Source organism: Gymnoscopelus microlampas (assembly GCF_963454915.1).
Source record: "Gymnoscopelus microlampas genome assembly, chromosome: 10".
Classification (NCBI taxonomy): domain Eukaryota; kingdom Metazoa; phylum Chordata; class Actinopteri; order Myctophiformes; family Myctophidae; genus Gymnoscopelus; species Gymnoscopelus microlampas.
This window is the reverse complement of record NC_139947.1, coordinates 41,554,507-41,567,173: the sequence shown is the minus strand read 5'-3', so window position 1 is coordinate 41,567,173 and position 12,667 is coordinate 41,554,507. Positions and strand designations below refer to the sequence as shown.

At 42.7% G+C, this 12,667-nt stretch overlaps 1 protein-coding gene across 1 annotated transcript in view; it reads right to left on the bottom strand.

Moving 5' to 3' along the window:
• Positions 1–3,933: 3,933 nt before the first annotated feature.
• The window catches only part of cacna1fb (calcium channel, voltage-dependent, L type, alpha 1F subunit), a 46,519-nt gene continuing 37,785 nt past the window's right edge, over positions 3,934–12,667 (bottom strand). The window contains exons 40-50 of the mRNA XM_084070110.1: positions 12,427–12,557; positions 12,044–12,160; positions 11,367–11,424; positions 9,770–9,914; positions 9,340–9,471; positions 8,820–8,959; positions 7,971–8,062; positions 6,260–6,440; positions 5,932–6,003; positions 4,955–5,040; positions 3,934–4,400 (exon numbers count right to left, since the gene is read on the bottom strand). Coding sequence (XP_083926236.1) covers positions 4,113–4,400; positions 4,955–5,040; positions 5,932–6,003; positions 6,260–6,440; positions 7,971–8,062; positions 8,820–8,959; positions 9,340–9,471; positions 9,770–9,914; positions 11,367–11,424; positions 12,044–12,160; positions 12,427–12,557 — 1,442 coding nt within the window. The 3' untranslated portion in view covers positions 3,934–4,112. The remainder of the gene's footprint in view (positions 4,401–4,954; positions 5,041–5,931; positions 6,004–6,259; positions 6,441–7,970; positions 8,063–8,819; positions 8,960–9,339; positions 9,472–9,769; positions 9,915–11,366; positions 11,425–12,043; positions 12,161–12,426; positions 12,558–12,667) is intronic.

The window sequence follows — 12,667 nt, the reverse complement described above, 5'->3', positions numbered from 1 at the left end:
TGGCATGCTGCGAGCTTGTACATCTGCAATTTTTGAATAATTTCGTTTTTTTTTAACAAATATTCTCTTCTGGGGGTCCCTGGCACACAACAGTTTCAGATGGGGGTCGGGGCCAAATACATATTGCGGGTCCTTGACGTGAAAGAGATTGAGAACCACTGGCCTAGGCTATGCAGTTGCATTTTTATTGAATTTCAGATTAATGTTGACCTGTGCTGTTAAACAGAAGATTCACCTGTCCTCTTAAACACTTCCAAGCTTCTTCTAGGATTTACTATTAGACTACAACTCCAAATGCATAGGCTACTATTGGCCAATTGTAATATTGCTGATCTAGGATTTGAACATTATTCTACTGTTGGATTTGTTGTAATTTGAGAACATTCTCCCCATTCACTCTAGTCTCTCTGGATCAGAGAATCAGGTAACTGAATGGAGGTCACTGTGTTACACTATCTGATGCTTGCAATGTTACAGATAATTAATGTTATGTCTCAGGAATCTGAAGATTGCATGAGACATGCTTTTTTTTTATTGTGATTATTATCATTATTATTATTATTGTTATTATAAAATGCTATAGCACCTTGTTTTTGTTGCATTCCTAAGCCAATAATTTGATGACCGGGTCATCGGTCATTAGGAGACTCGGTAGGAGACTCTTTGAGTATCCTACCAGAGAAAACAAAAAAATCTCATGAATTCAAGGCTTCTTGGGGTGTGTAATTGATATAAAACAAGTCATTATTTGTGTGGACTACTCCTTTAAGATTCAGGTACAGTATAGATTTGTGTTAAATTGTTTTACATTGGGTTGTCACTATACCACAAATCAAAGTAAATTCCTTGCACCCTCTCTTGCGGCTTTTCTCCAGTGGTTCCAGTGGAACGGCTTTTCTCCAGTGCAGCAATCCAGTGGTTCCAGTAGAACAGCTTTTCTCCAGTGCAGCGGTCCAGTGGTTCCAGAGGACCAGCTTTTCTCCAGTGCAGCAGTCCAGTGGTTCCAGTGGAACATCTTTTCTCCAGTGGTTCCAGTGGAACAGCTTTTCTCCAGTACAGCAATCCAGTGGTTCCAGTAGAACAGCTTTTCTCCAGTGCAGCAGTCCAGTGGTTCCAGTGGAACCGCTTCCCATCAGTGCAGCAATCCAGTGGTTCCAGTAGAACAGCTTCTCTCCAGCCCGAGGGTCCACAGATGTTAACTCAACATTTAATTAGTATCACAACACAACATGGAGAAATTACCATGACGTGAGATGAGATGAGCGAAGACATTGCGATGTGTAATGCTGCCTGATAATAGACACGTTTAGGTGAGACAGGCGGTAGGAAAGCTCAGAAGAAGACAGTGTAGGACAGACAGTAGGGCAGTATGAGAGAGACAGTGTAGGAGAGACAGACCGAAGGAAATGTGAGAGAGATGTGCACTTCAGGAAATACAGGGGGAGGGGTGTCTCTGGTGGGATCTGATCACAGACCAGCAGGGTGCATGTATAGGGCCAGAACAGAGCAAGTTAACAACACATCAACAACCACATCACAGCATCTCATTAAATTAGTTGAGATGAAATGTTAGCAGTAATCAGTCTCATTAAACCAATCCAGCCGTGCACTGGTCTCTGGGTCACTGGACTGACAGCTGTCAGCTTCCAGAGAGACAGAATACACTAAATACTGTAAATACAGTCCAAAACCACAGTAGAGAACACAAATTCAACCTTTGTTTTGGTGATGAACTATAGGACATAATAGAACAAACTGAGTTGAAAATAATAATCAATCAAAATAGACCAGAGTAAAGCTGAGCAGCTCACCAGTATCCAAACCAGTACAACTCAGTATCAAAACCAGTATCAGTTTCTGAGTCAGAAGACAGAGACAGTCAGTATGTTGCAGATGTCATTACTGTATGTCATTATTAGGGTTTCGATTTCATATCAACAAGAATTCTACCACAGATGCTACTAAATGATGAAATATCACCAACTATCAAACTATTATACATGGTATATGTGTAGTGCCCCAGACAAGACCCGGGCCCAACAATTCTTCCAATCGGGCTCAGCTCTATTGACACGGTAGGTTGTGGGTTGGTTAGCCGAGTGGGAGACTGGGGTTCGATACCAGGTCGGCGCCAATCACTTGTACAGTAGACCAGTGAGGACTGTATGAAGGACAAGAGACACATGAATAACTATCAGACTATCATTCATATTGTAACATATATAGTATTTAATAGAATGGTTAATACGGACGATCATTTGTTTATCGCATACCCATAACCCTAAAACTATAGTTATCATCTCTCATCTATCCCCATCTACAGTATTATCATCACATCTATTATCATATTGTCACTATGTAATCTATCAGCTATTATAATTAAAGCCTGACCGATGCCAGAATTTTGAGTCCAAGGCCGATCGTGTTTTTGGAGAGTCCTAGACCACCAATTACAGATTTTGACCGACATTTTGTCAAAACGCCGCACATTTTCAAATCAATTTGAGAAAGGTTTAACGTGGTTAAAAATCGCCAATTGAGATAACATGAGAACACTTCAGCTTGTATTTATGCGAGGTCATCAGTGGAGAAAAATTATGGTATGAGTTTCAGACTTGAAAACCAGCAAACTGAACTCACAACCTGAAGTGAGTGATTTATGTCAATGAATTATGAAATCACCTGAATTAGTGATTTTATGTCAATCACATTTCCAATTTCATTTTAAAAAACAGAATGAAAATGACAAATTAGCAACAGTGAATTTAACGTGATGAAAGTCACATTAGTTGATAAATTAATGAATGTTGAAGAAATAATAACAGTCCTCCAACAATAAGCATCGTGTTTATGCGTGATGTGGTGATGCTTGGTGGAGCTAGATTTAAGCGAATCCTTTATTGATCCCTGTGGGGAAATTCACGTAAACATAATCAAGATAATTCACTGGTTTATTCTTTATATATTTGGGTGGAGGGTTAAGGGTTCGATTCCAGGGTAACATACAGAGAGTATTCACTTAAAAGCCCTTACTTTAGAACATCACATGTCCTCAGAACAAAATATAAAACTAAAACTAGAAACATTAACTACACACGCACGCACGCACGCACGCACGCACGCACGCACGCACGCACGCACGCACGCACGCACGCACGCACGCACACACACACACACACACACACACACACACACACACACACAGAGTATATCAAAGTTATGTAAAACTTCATCTTTAAATTATTTTCCGTCATAATAAAAAGTAAAAATTCTGTCAGAAACACAAGAGAGAGAGAGAGAGAGAGAGAGAGAGAGAGAGAGAGGGCAATTGAACATTGACTTTACCAGGTGATGTTGCCATTTAAAATTTAATTTACGTATCGACTTTCTCTTTTTCTTTCTTTCTCTGGTTATTGTTGTATCAATTCCTTGTTCTGTCCTTGTTCTCTCTCTCTCTCTCTCTCTCTCCCTCTTTATTTCATTTTATTTGATCATTCTGAAATATATGTTCTCTTCTTTCCACTTTCATTTCAGTCAGCTTAGAATGTTCTATTTTTAACTTCCTCATTCTATTTAGACAGACTGGGAATGCTCATTCTCTGTCAGCGAATCCAATGCATCCCATCTCTCGCTCTCTTTAATTATTTACTTTTCAAGCAGTGCTAGTTGCTTGCTTCTATATCTGACTTTGTGTGTTTGCATGTTTTCACTGTCTTTCTCAGTCCTTTCCATGACTGGGCCAAAATCACATGAGTGAGTCCATCGCAATCCTTTCTTCTGATTGGTCCGAATTCAATCAATCTCACAAATATTACAGTCAAATACGAATGTACCCCCCAACACCCCCCCCCCTCACCCCCAAGTCTTTCTTATTCTCTCTCTTCTAATTGATCCAACATCATGTCAACGTAGCAGTGCCAATCCAGTCAATTCTGTCTTTCTCTGCTGACAGGACCAAAGTGATGTCAATTTCACAACCCCGACGCGATTTCTGTCTCTCTCCTGATTGGTCCAATTAGTTGTCATTCTCCAATGTCAGAATGATGCCCCACGCCCTCATTTTATCTCATCACTCTGCCTCTTACTATTGGTCCAAAGAGCCATCAGTAAAATCAAAAGGATGTCACACAGGTCATCTCATCGGCCAGGTCCTCCTCATCCCGCCCCCCGCCCGTTCTGATTGGCTCTTCGTCGCTGTACTGGGTCCCCAGGTCCGTGTTGTTAAGGAAACCGCCACTTCCTGTGCCACCCGCCGAACTACTGCCTCTGCTGAGCAGGTCGCTGGCGGCTGACTCCATCTCATCCACGGTCATGTGACATGCGTCTGCAATCTCACGCTTGGCGAATGCCACAAACTTTGGATCTCGGGCGTATAAGCCCAAACCTTCTGATATTAACACCTGTAAACACACACACAGGGAGAGACAAACACCTTATTATACCACTGTTTTCTGGGGCCAACCAGGGGTCCAAATTGACCCTTACGGGTCTGTAACTATGAGAGTGTACAAATGGAACACTTTTTTTTTTTGGAACCCCAATCTACACTGTAAAATTCTCAGTTAGAGTTACAGACCTGTAAGAGTCTATTTGGACCCCCTGGTGGTCCCCAGACCTGAAGTTGAGAACCAGTGACTTATACCAGGGACATTTAAAAAGCAACGCTTTTAAAGTAGGAATGTTCATTCATAAATCTGGGGTGTTTATTGTATTTTTTTGCTTAAAAAAATGCATATTGCATCTTTAAGGCCAGACAACTTTAGCACACAAATGAAATGACCCTACATATAAACAAACACAGACCGACAGTTTGGCGATATCCTTCTGGTTTAACCAAGAGACTGAAACTATCAATGAACTTACAATACATTCATAATTGCATTTATCAGCTGTGCCTGTGATATTCAGTACATTCCTTACACCAGTAAAGACCAACATGGTGACTGAGACTCACCGCCTCGACCAGGCTGTCAGCTGACCCTCTCTTTTCACTGTAGTGAGAACTGAGCTGGCTGGGAACACGCAGTGTAGTGTAGGACACTATAGGACACACATACAGTGTTATTATTAATAATAATATTAATATGGTAAATGCACATTAGTGTAGGACCCTATTGGATCCACATGCAAACATTTTTATTATCATTCATGTCTTTATCGCATACCCACAAACTTTTTTTTACCCATCAAGGCAAGAAGAGAAAAGATCATTTGATACTGTCCACGAAGAACTGCGAAGGAAATGGTAGTTCTGCTGGGATTTCCCAACAGTGTGGGGAGGGAATTAGCTGAGAGCACAGCAGGTGCTGCTGGCAAGCCATGCCCTTGTTAGTATGCAGCTATTCTGTGAACCGCTGAAGATCGCTGTTTTTGGCTTGATGTTTTGTGTCCTTTTTACCCAGCTGTGAATTCTACCAAACCATCCGCAGCAACCATGTTTGTTGGACATTTAGTCATGTTTGACATGTTGAGTTCCTAAACACAGTGGCACTTTAGTTTGCGTTGATTGGTCTGATGTTATCACTCCCAGGGCTGATATTGCCCATTTCCCGTCACCCAGGGCAAATAAATGTGTATGTGATAATACTGTATAAAAATATTACAGTATAGCATTATGTACAGTACAGTAACAGATGTCAGGAGGTGTTTGTTTATCATATTAATATACTGTACAGTCTTTAATAATGAGGACAGGTGCAGGGTTAGGGTGTAAGGCAAGGCAAGGCAATTTTATTTGTATAGCACATTTCAATAACAAGGCAATTCAATGTGCTTGTACTATGTCACAACACAACTAATTAGGTTTGTTGCATTGACATGGATGCGTGTGTGGTTGTGTGTGTGTGACTGTTTTATGTATAATACACAGTACTGTATATAATGCACATGAGATGTACAGTATATCATTTTCACCAATCAGATTGCTCCTACCTGATGACCCTGACGGGGCACCGTACCAGCCTGGTCTGGAGGCGGAGACTGGTACACTGCCCCCTCCCCCTGCTGGACAAAGGAATTGATAACAAACTATTAATATGCTTAATATTAACCAATAATAATATACTGAATAATATATTTTAATTTAAAAAAGTTGATTTATTAATCAAATCACCAAAATTGAAATATGTACATGAATGTGTAGATTTCTTCAATAATAAAACATCCTAAATCAATATTTATTTTATCATGATCAAATATTACCAATATCATTATTGATTATGGCCAACGTATTTATACAATTAATTAATATTCCTGTTACCTCCTCCTCCTCCTCCTCCAGCTCTTTCTACGACTCTTTTCTTGGCTTGCCTTCCTCCCCCTCCTCCCCAGGCCTGTCCCTCCTCCTCCTCCACCAGGATGAGTGGAGCGTAGAGGAGACGCCCACGGCGGGGGGAGGGATTGGCCCAGGAGGAGCAACGTGACTCATAGCTGCCATATGTCTGGTGGAGGAGAGAGGAGGAGACGAGAGGCAGAGGAGCAGCGGAAGAGAGAGGAGAGGAGGAAAGTGGGAGGTCCAGAGTTTTATTAATGGAAGCAAATGAAAGAAAAAGTGTGTGTGTGTGTGTGTGTGTGTGTGTGTGTGTGTGTGTGTGTGTGTGTGTGTGTGTGTGTGTGTGTGTGTGTGTGTGTGTGTGTGTGTGTGTGTGTGTGTGTGTGTGTGTGTGTATTACTACACATGTGGGGAACATAGACCCCGGGGAACATAGATACGCTCCCCTGCTTACCACGAACCAATCATACAGTCCTTTCCGTTACTATCCCTATTTTACAACTTTACTTGTGAGGGATTTTATGAGGGACAAATCCCTCACAAGTATAGTTGAAATTGAGAAATAGACATTGTGAGGACCAAAGCGATGTTTTATGGAGTTAAGACTTGATTTATACTTTGTTGCACAACATCACCCCACAATTACTCAGGCGTTGCGGTTAAAATGGTGTCACTGCCCCTTGGCCTGACCACACAGGGCCTGTGTGGTTGTATGGTGTACTCCCCTATGTGTCTCTATCTCTCACAGATATCCTATAGGCGTCGGCCAACTTGGGGTTCCTCATTAGGTGCATTGGGAGCACCTGATCAATGCTCCCTGGAGCCCTATATAAGAGTGGGTGGCAGCCATTCTAGGAATCCCTCTTCAGATGACAACACTCTTTTGTTTGTTTGCCTTATAACTGAGTTCACACACTTTACAACACCCCACACTACATTGAACACACATCCATACATTGCTGACACTACTGATTACTGAATTACACACCTCATTGCTTTTGTAAAGTATTATTTAAGTTCCTTTTGTAAATAAACCACTGTTATTACCAGTGTGCAGCTGGTCAAAGGAGCGTCGCTCCCCATAAGAGCGCTTGTGTGTCAACACATACAGTATTCATCTGCCAAAGCAGCCGCCTTTGCAGCAGTGTCAACTTTCCGATCACTGATGTAATTGGCAATATGTTCAGGCAAAGTGTTTTTGAATTGTTCGAGGACTATAAGGTCACATAACCCATTAAAGTCCTTAACATCCAATGCGGCACACCAGCGGGCAAAGTAACATGACAAATCGCGTGCAAACTCTAGATGAGTCTTGTTTTCAGTTTCCCGCCATGTGCGAAAACGTTTGCGATAGGCTTCTGGAACAAGTTCAAAAGCTTTTAATACTGCTGCCTTAACAACAGGATACTTCTGACTGTCAGCAGGGCTTAAACATGAATAGGCCTCCTGCGCCCTGCCCGTTAATACACATTGCAGCATTAACGTGCGGGCAGACTCTGGCCATTTACGCACCTCGGCTACTCGTTCAAACATGGAAAAGAAGGTTTCAGGGTCCTTTTCACAGAATTTGGGCACTAAGCGCAAATTCCTGAAAATGTCAAAATCTTGAGCTTGAGACCCCGAGGCCGCTGACCTACTACTACTGGATACCCCAAAAACATTGTAAAACTGGCATTTATCAAATGTATAAAACGTGTACCTGTGCTGTTGGGTTGTAGGTTCCGGGGGGCGGCAGGTCATCTCCACTCTCCTGCCTCCTCAGACAGTGGATGTTGAAGGACGGCTTACGACCTGACACAGTCAAAACAAACACACCCTGTCTAAATCAGAGTAGTCCAGAGCAGTGATTCTCAACCCTTTTCATTTGGGTTGGGACTCACAGTTTGATATGGACTAGGCCACGGACGCACATTTGATGACAAATCTTAATCTCTGGAACCCCAATTCTACATACTGTAAAATCCTCAGAGTTTATTTAACTGAGAGTGTACAAATGGAACCAAATGGACCCATATTTGTGACACACTCAGAGTTACAGAACCATAAGGGTTCTAGTATTGATTTAATTTGATTTAAGTTTATTTTATTGTATTAAATAAAACTGGAAGGGACAGGGTTTCACACTGAGTCTCGTCATTTAAAATATGCAGTGATGGGGCGCCAATGACAGAGTGGTTAAGGCGCGTACCATATAGAGCACCGAAGTCTGACGTAATTTACTGACTGACAATCATAAACGATACAGAGCCACCTCCCTGACAATATCGCAGAGACAGTTTGTTTATTTTTGGACCACAATGCTTATATATGAGACGATTCTAAGATCCCAATGTTAGTCTCCATGGAGAAAATTACTTCCGCGACCCAGGGGATGAACGAGTGACATCAGGACTTCTGTACTCTATATAGGCTCTGAAAGCGAGTCAGAGGGATTCGATTCCAGAGCTCCCACTCTTTCCCTGTTTCCTGTCAATCTCCACTGTACCATCAAATAAAGGCAGAAAACCCCCAAAAGTAATATCTTTAAAATGTGCAGTGATGTAATCACCTCTGGGCGTGGCCGGAAGTAGGCGTCTCCTGGTCGTCCGCCTTCCCTCACAATAGCCGTTGTCATAGCTACTGTTGCTATAGCCGTGTCCATCATCGTAGTGGTCTCGGTACATGGAGGGGTCATCATCATGGTAATGTCTGTAACGCATGCATGCAAGACAGAGGGGTTCCTAAAGCTCGAGACCCAAAAAGAGACATCTTCCCAGGACTCTAACTTTGAAAAAATACATTAGGAATTAAGCACATATGCCATAATTTTGAAAATAATTGTAAATGTATTTTTATTTCTGAAAATGTTCTGAAAAAGGAAAAAAAGGGGATACATACTCATGACCCATTAAACAGGTATGTTTGGGAAACAATGCATTAAGGTCAATTCATACTTCGTCGCACAACGAAAACAGCCAACCAACAAGCTCACGGCACGTCGTTTCCGTGTCGCGTTGTGAGCTTGTAGGTGACGCGAGGCCGTCGTGCGACCACGTATGAACAGAGCTTTACAGAGGCAACAACTGTACCTGTCTGTGGAGACGACGCTGTCGTTGTCCTCCTCTCTGCTGTAGTAACCTGTCTCTCCTCCATAAGCCTCCAGCCCTCCCTCCGGCACTCCATTCCTACGATACCCCGCGCGACTATCCCTGGACTCTCTCCTGTCGCCACACGCACGCACGCACGCACGCACGCACGCACGCACGCACACACACACACACACAGGTTTGTATTACTATACTTGTGAGGACATCAACAGTTTTAGGACATCAACATGCCTTAATTAATTTCCTTGAGGCATTTATAAGTGTAACCCTGAAGCCCAAAAGAGGCGATCTACAAGCTGACAACTTGTAGATCAAATAAAATAAAATAAATATGGAATATACAAGGTTTTTGCCCTACAGCAACGATATGTAATGCACTTCAAAGCCAGACCATGAAGAGCCCCACCCCTACCTTCTCTGAGGGGCGTGTTCTAGCAGACCGTTCTTCACTGCAGGCTGATGTTGGTTTATAGGCCTCGGGTTGTCGTCTCCACGACGACGAAGGTCTTCAGCCTCAGAAGCCACACGATGAACAAGACCCCCGTTAGATACACAACCTGGAACACATATCACTAGTAATGTTATTATTAACATTAGATGTAATAATAATAACAATCCAACTATAATTCTAGTAACCTCACGGTGGTAGGTAGCTGTCTTCTGTCTTGGGTGGCCTCTTGATCAAACTGCGCATGCGTCGTTGCCAGGTTTCGCGAGAGAAACAAGCAGCAAGGTCTATGAAAACAAGGCCAAACCAAACGAACCCTACAAGCAACGAGGTCTATGAAAAGAAGGCCAAACGAAGCGCCTTCACGCATATACCTTGCCTCTTGGAAAACAGCCGATCTACAAGCTCACAACGCGTCCCCACACCCACCTGCACTTTCACAACCAACGCCAAAACACAATACCACCAATATTGCCACTAAAGCGCTTACAGTAGGCCGACATGGCAACACCACGCTGCACCATAGACCCCGCCCACTCTTTGAGTGCACTCTTACGGGTCGGCCGATCTACACAGTACACACCAGACTTTTCAAAGCGAGCGTATGCGTTGTGCGTACTGTTTGTTTAGATCCAATTGATTATCAATGATACCGGCTACACCAGGCGCGCGGATACGCGAGTCCCCCATACGCAACGACGGGACGCGCGCCGGGGAGAAACCGCACGACAGGACGTGCATTAACCCCAAGTTTGCAACTACTTTCGCCTGCGCCCTTCACCGGGTATGGTCTAGTGATAATAATAATAATAGTTTGAATTTATATAGCACCTTTCAAGAGACCCAAGGACACTTTACATCCAGATAGAAAGACAAGGAGGAACCAACCAACCAACCAACCAACAAACAAACAAAAAACAAAACAAAACAAAAAAACTAGTTGCCATAGGCCTGAGAGAATAGATACCTTTTCAAGGCAGCCTTAAAAGAGTCCAGAGGTCGAGCATGGCAAATCTTCATTACTGATACTGACTCTCCATGATACTGACATTATACTGACCATGATACTGACATTATACTGACCATGATACTGACATTATACTGACCATGATACTGACATGATATTGACCATGATATTGACCATGATATTGACCATGATACTGACATGATACTAACCATGATACTAACCATGATACTAACCATGATACTACCATGATACTACCATGATACTACTGTAACCATGATACTGACCATAATACTACCATGATACTGACCATGATATTGACCATGATACTGACATGATACTGACATACTAACCATGAAACCGACCATGATACTGACCATGATATTGACCATGATGCTGACATGATACTGACATACTAACCATGATACCGACCATGATACTGACAAGATACTAACCATGATACTGACATGATACTGACCATGGTACTGACATGATGAAGTACAGAGCCAGCGCAGTTCCAGTGTACTAAGTCTAGAGGGTTTAAAAAATGTAATACAAATTAAATGAATGAAACTAGGGACTGTAACTGACAGTTACCAGTAGGAGTGGTTGCCATGGAGGCACGACGATCCTTGTCTCCAAAATCTTTCTCATTCTGGAGAGAGAGAGAGAGAGAGAGAGAGAGAGAGAGAGAGAGAGAGAGAGAGAGAGAGAGAGAGAGAGAGAGAGAGAGAGATTTGAAATAAGGCTTAAGTGCTTAATTCAATTCAATTCAATTTTATTAAAGTGTCAAATCACAACAAGTTGTCTCAAGACACTTTACATGTAGAGAAGAGACCCGACATCCCACCCTGAGCAAGCAATTTTGCGACAGTGGCAACGAAAAACTCCCTCTTAACTGGAAGAAACGTCAGGCAGACCCTAGGCTCTAGGGTAATGCACATAATGCACTTTCTCCCTTCCTAGAAATGTAGTGGAGTCAACCAATATTTGTCTTTGAAATGTAGTCCCACGAAAGTATCCAAAAATACAAAGACTCAAGTAAAGTACTGTATAGATTCTCAAAAAAAAATCTTAAGAACATTACTCAAGTGAATGTACTTTGTTACTCTCCACAATTTATGACGGTATGAGCTTTATTGTTCAGATAACTGGTAGGCAGGGTTAAGCCTAATTTATACAGAGAATAGCAGACCTACAAGCTCTTGAACTTGTAGGTCCGCTATGTTCGGACGGAGTAGAAGTGGGGCTTTAGTAAGTGGGGTCAGACATACCTTATATGGAGCTTCTTCCTCCTCGGACAGCTGGTCTTCCTCTGGGTCCTCATTAAAGTCCTCATTTAGAGCCAGCCTCATCTCTGGACCCAAATCCTGAAGAGTCTTCAGACCAGCTTTACACAACTACATGCACGCACGCACGCACGCACACACATATATATATAAATGCACACACAAAACACATAGGTTACACACCAGGTTTTCACACACACAAACACAGTTAGACACACGCACGCACAAACACAGTTAGACACGTGCGCACGCACGCAAGCACACGCACACACACACACACACACACACACACACACACACACACACACACACACACACACACACACACACACACACACACACACACACACACACACACACGTGCGTACCTGCATAGCTGATGGGTTCTCGGCCTCTTCCTCTCCAGTTAACCCTCCTTTCTCCTTCCTCTTCCTGAACTTCCTGAAATAGTCCTGGATCAAAAACGTTGCATAGAACTTCCCTACAGTCACTTCCTCCTCTGGAGAGAGAGAGAGAGAGAGAGAGAGAGAGAGAGAGAGAGAGAGAGAGAGAGAGAGAGTGTACTGAATTCAGTGAAAGTCAGCATCAGTTCTTTCTTTCAGTGCTTCC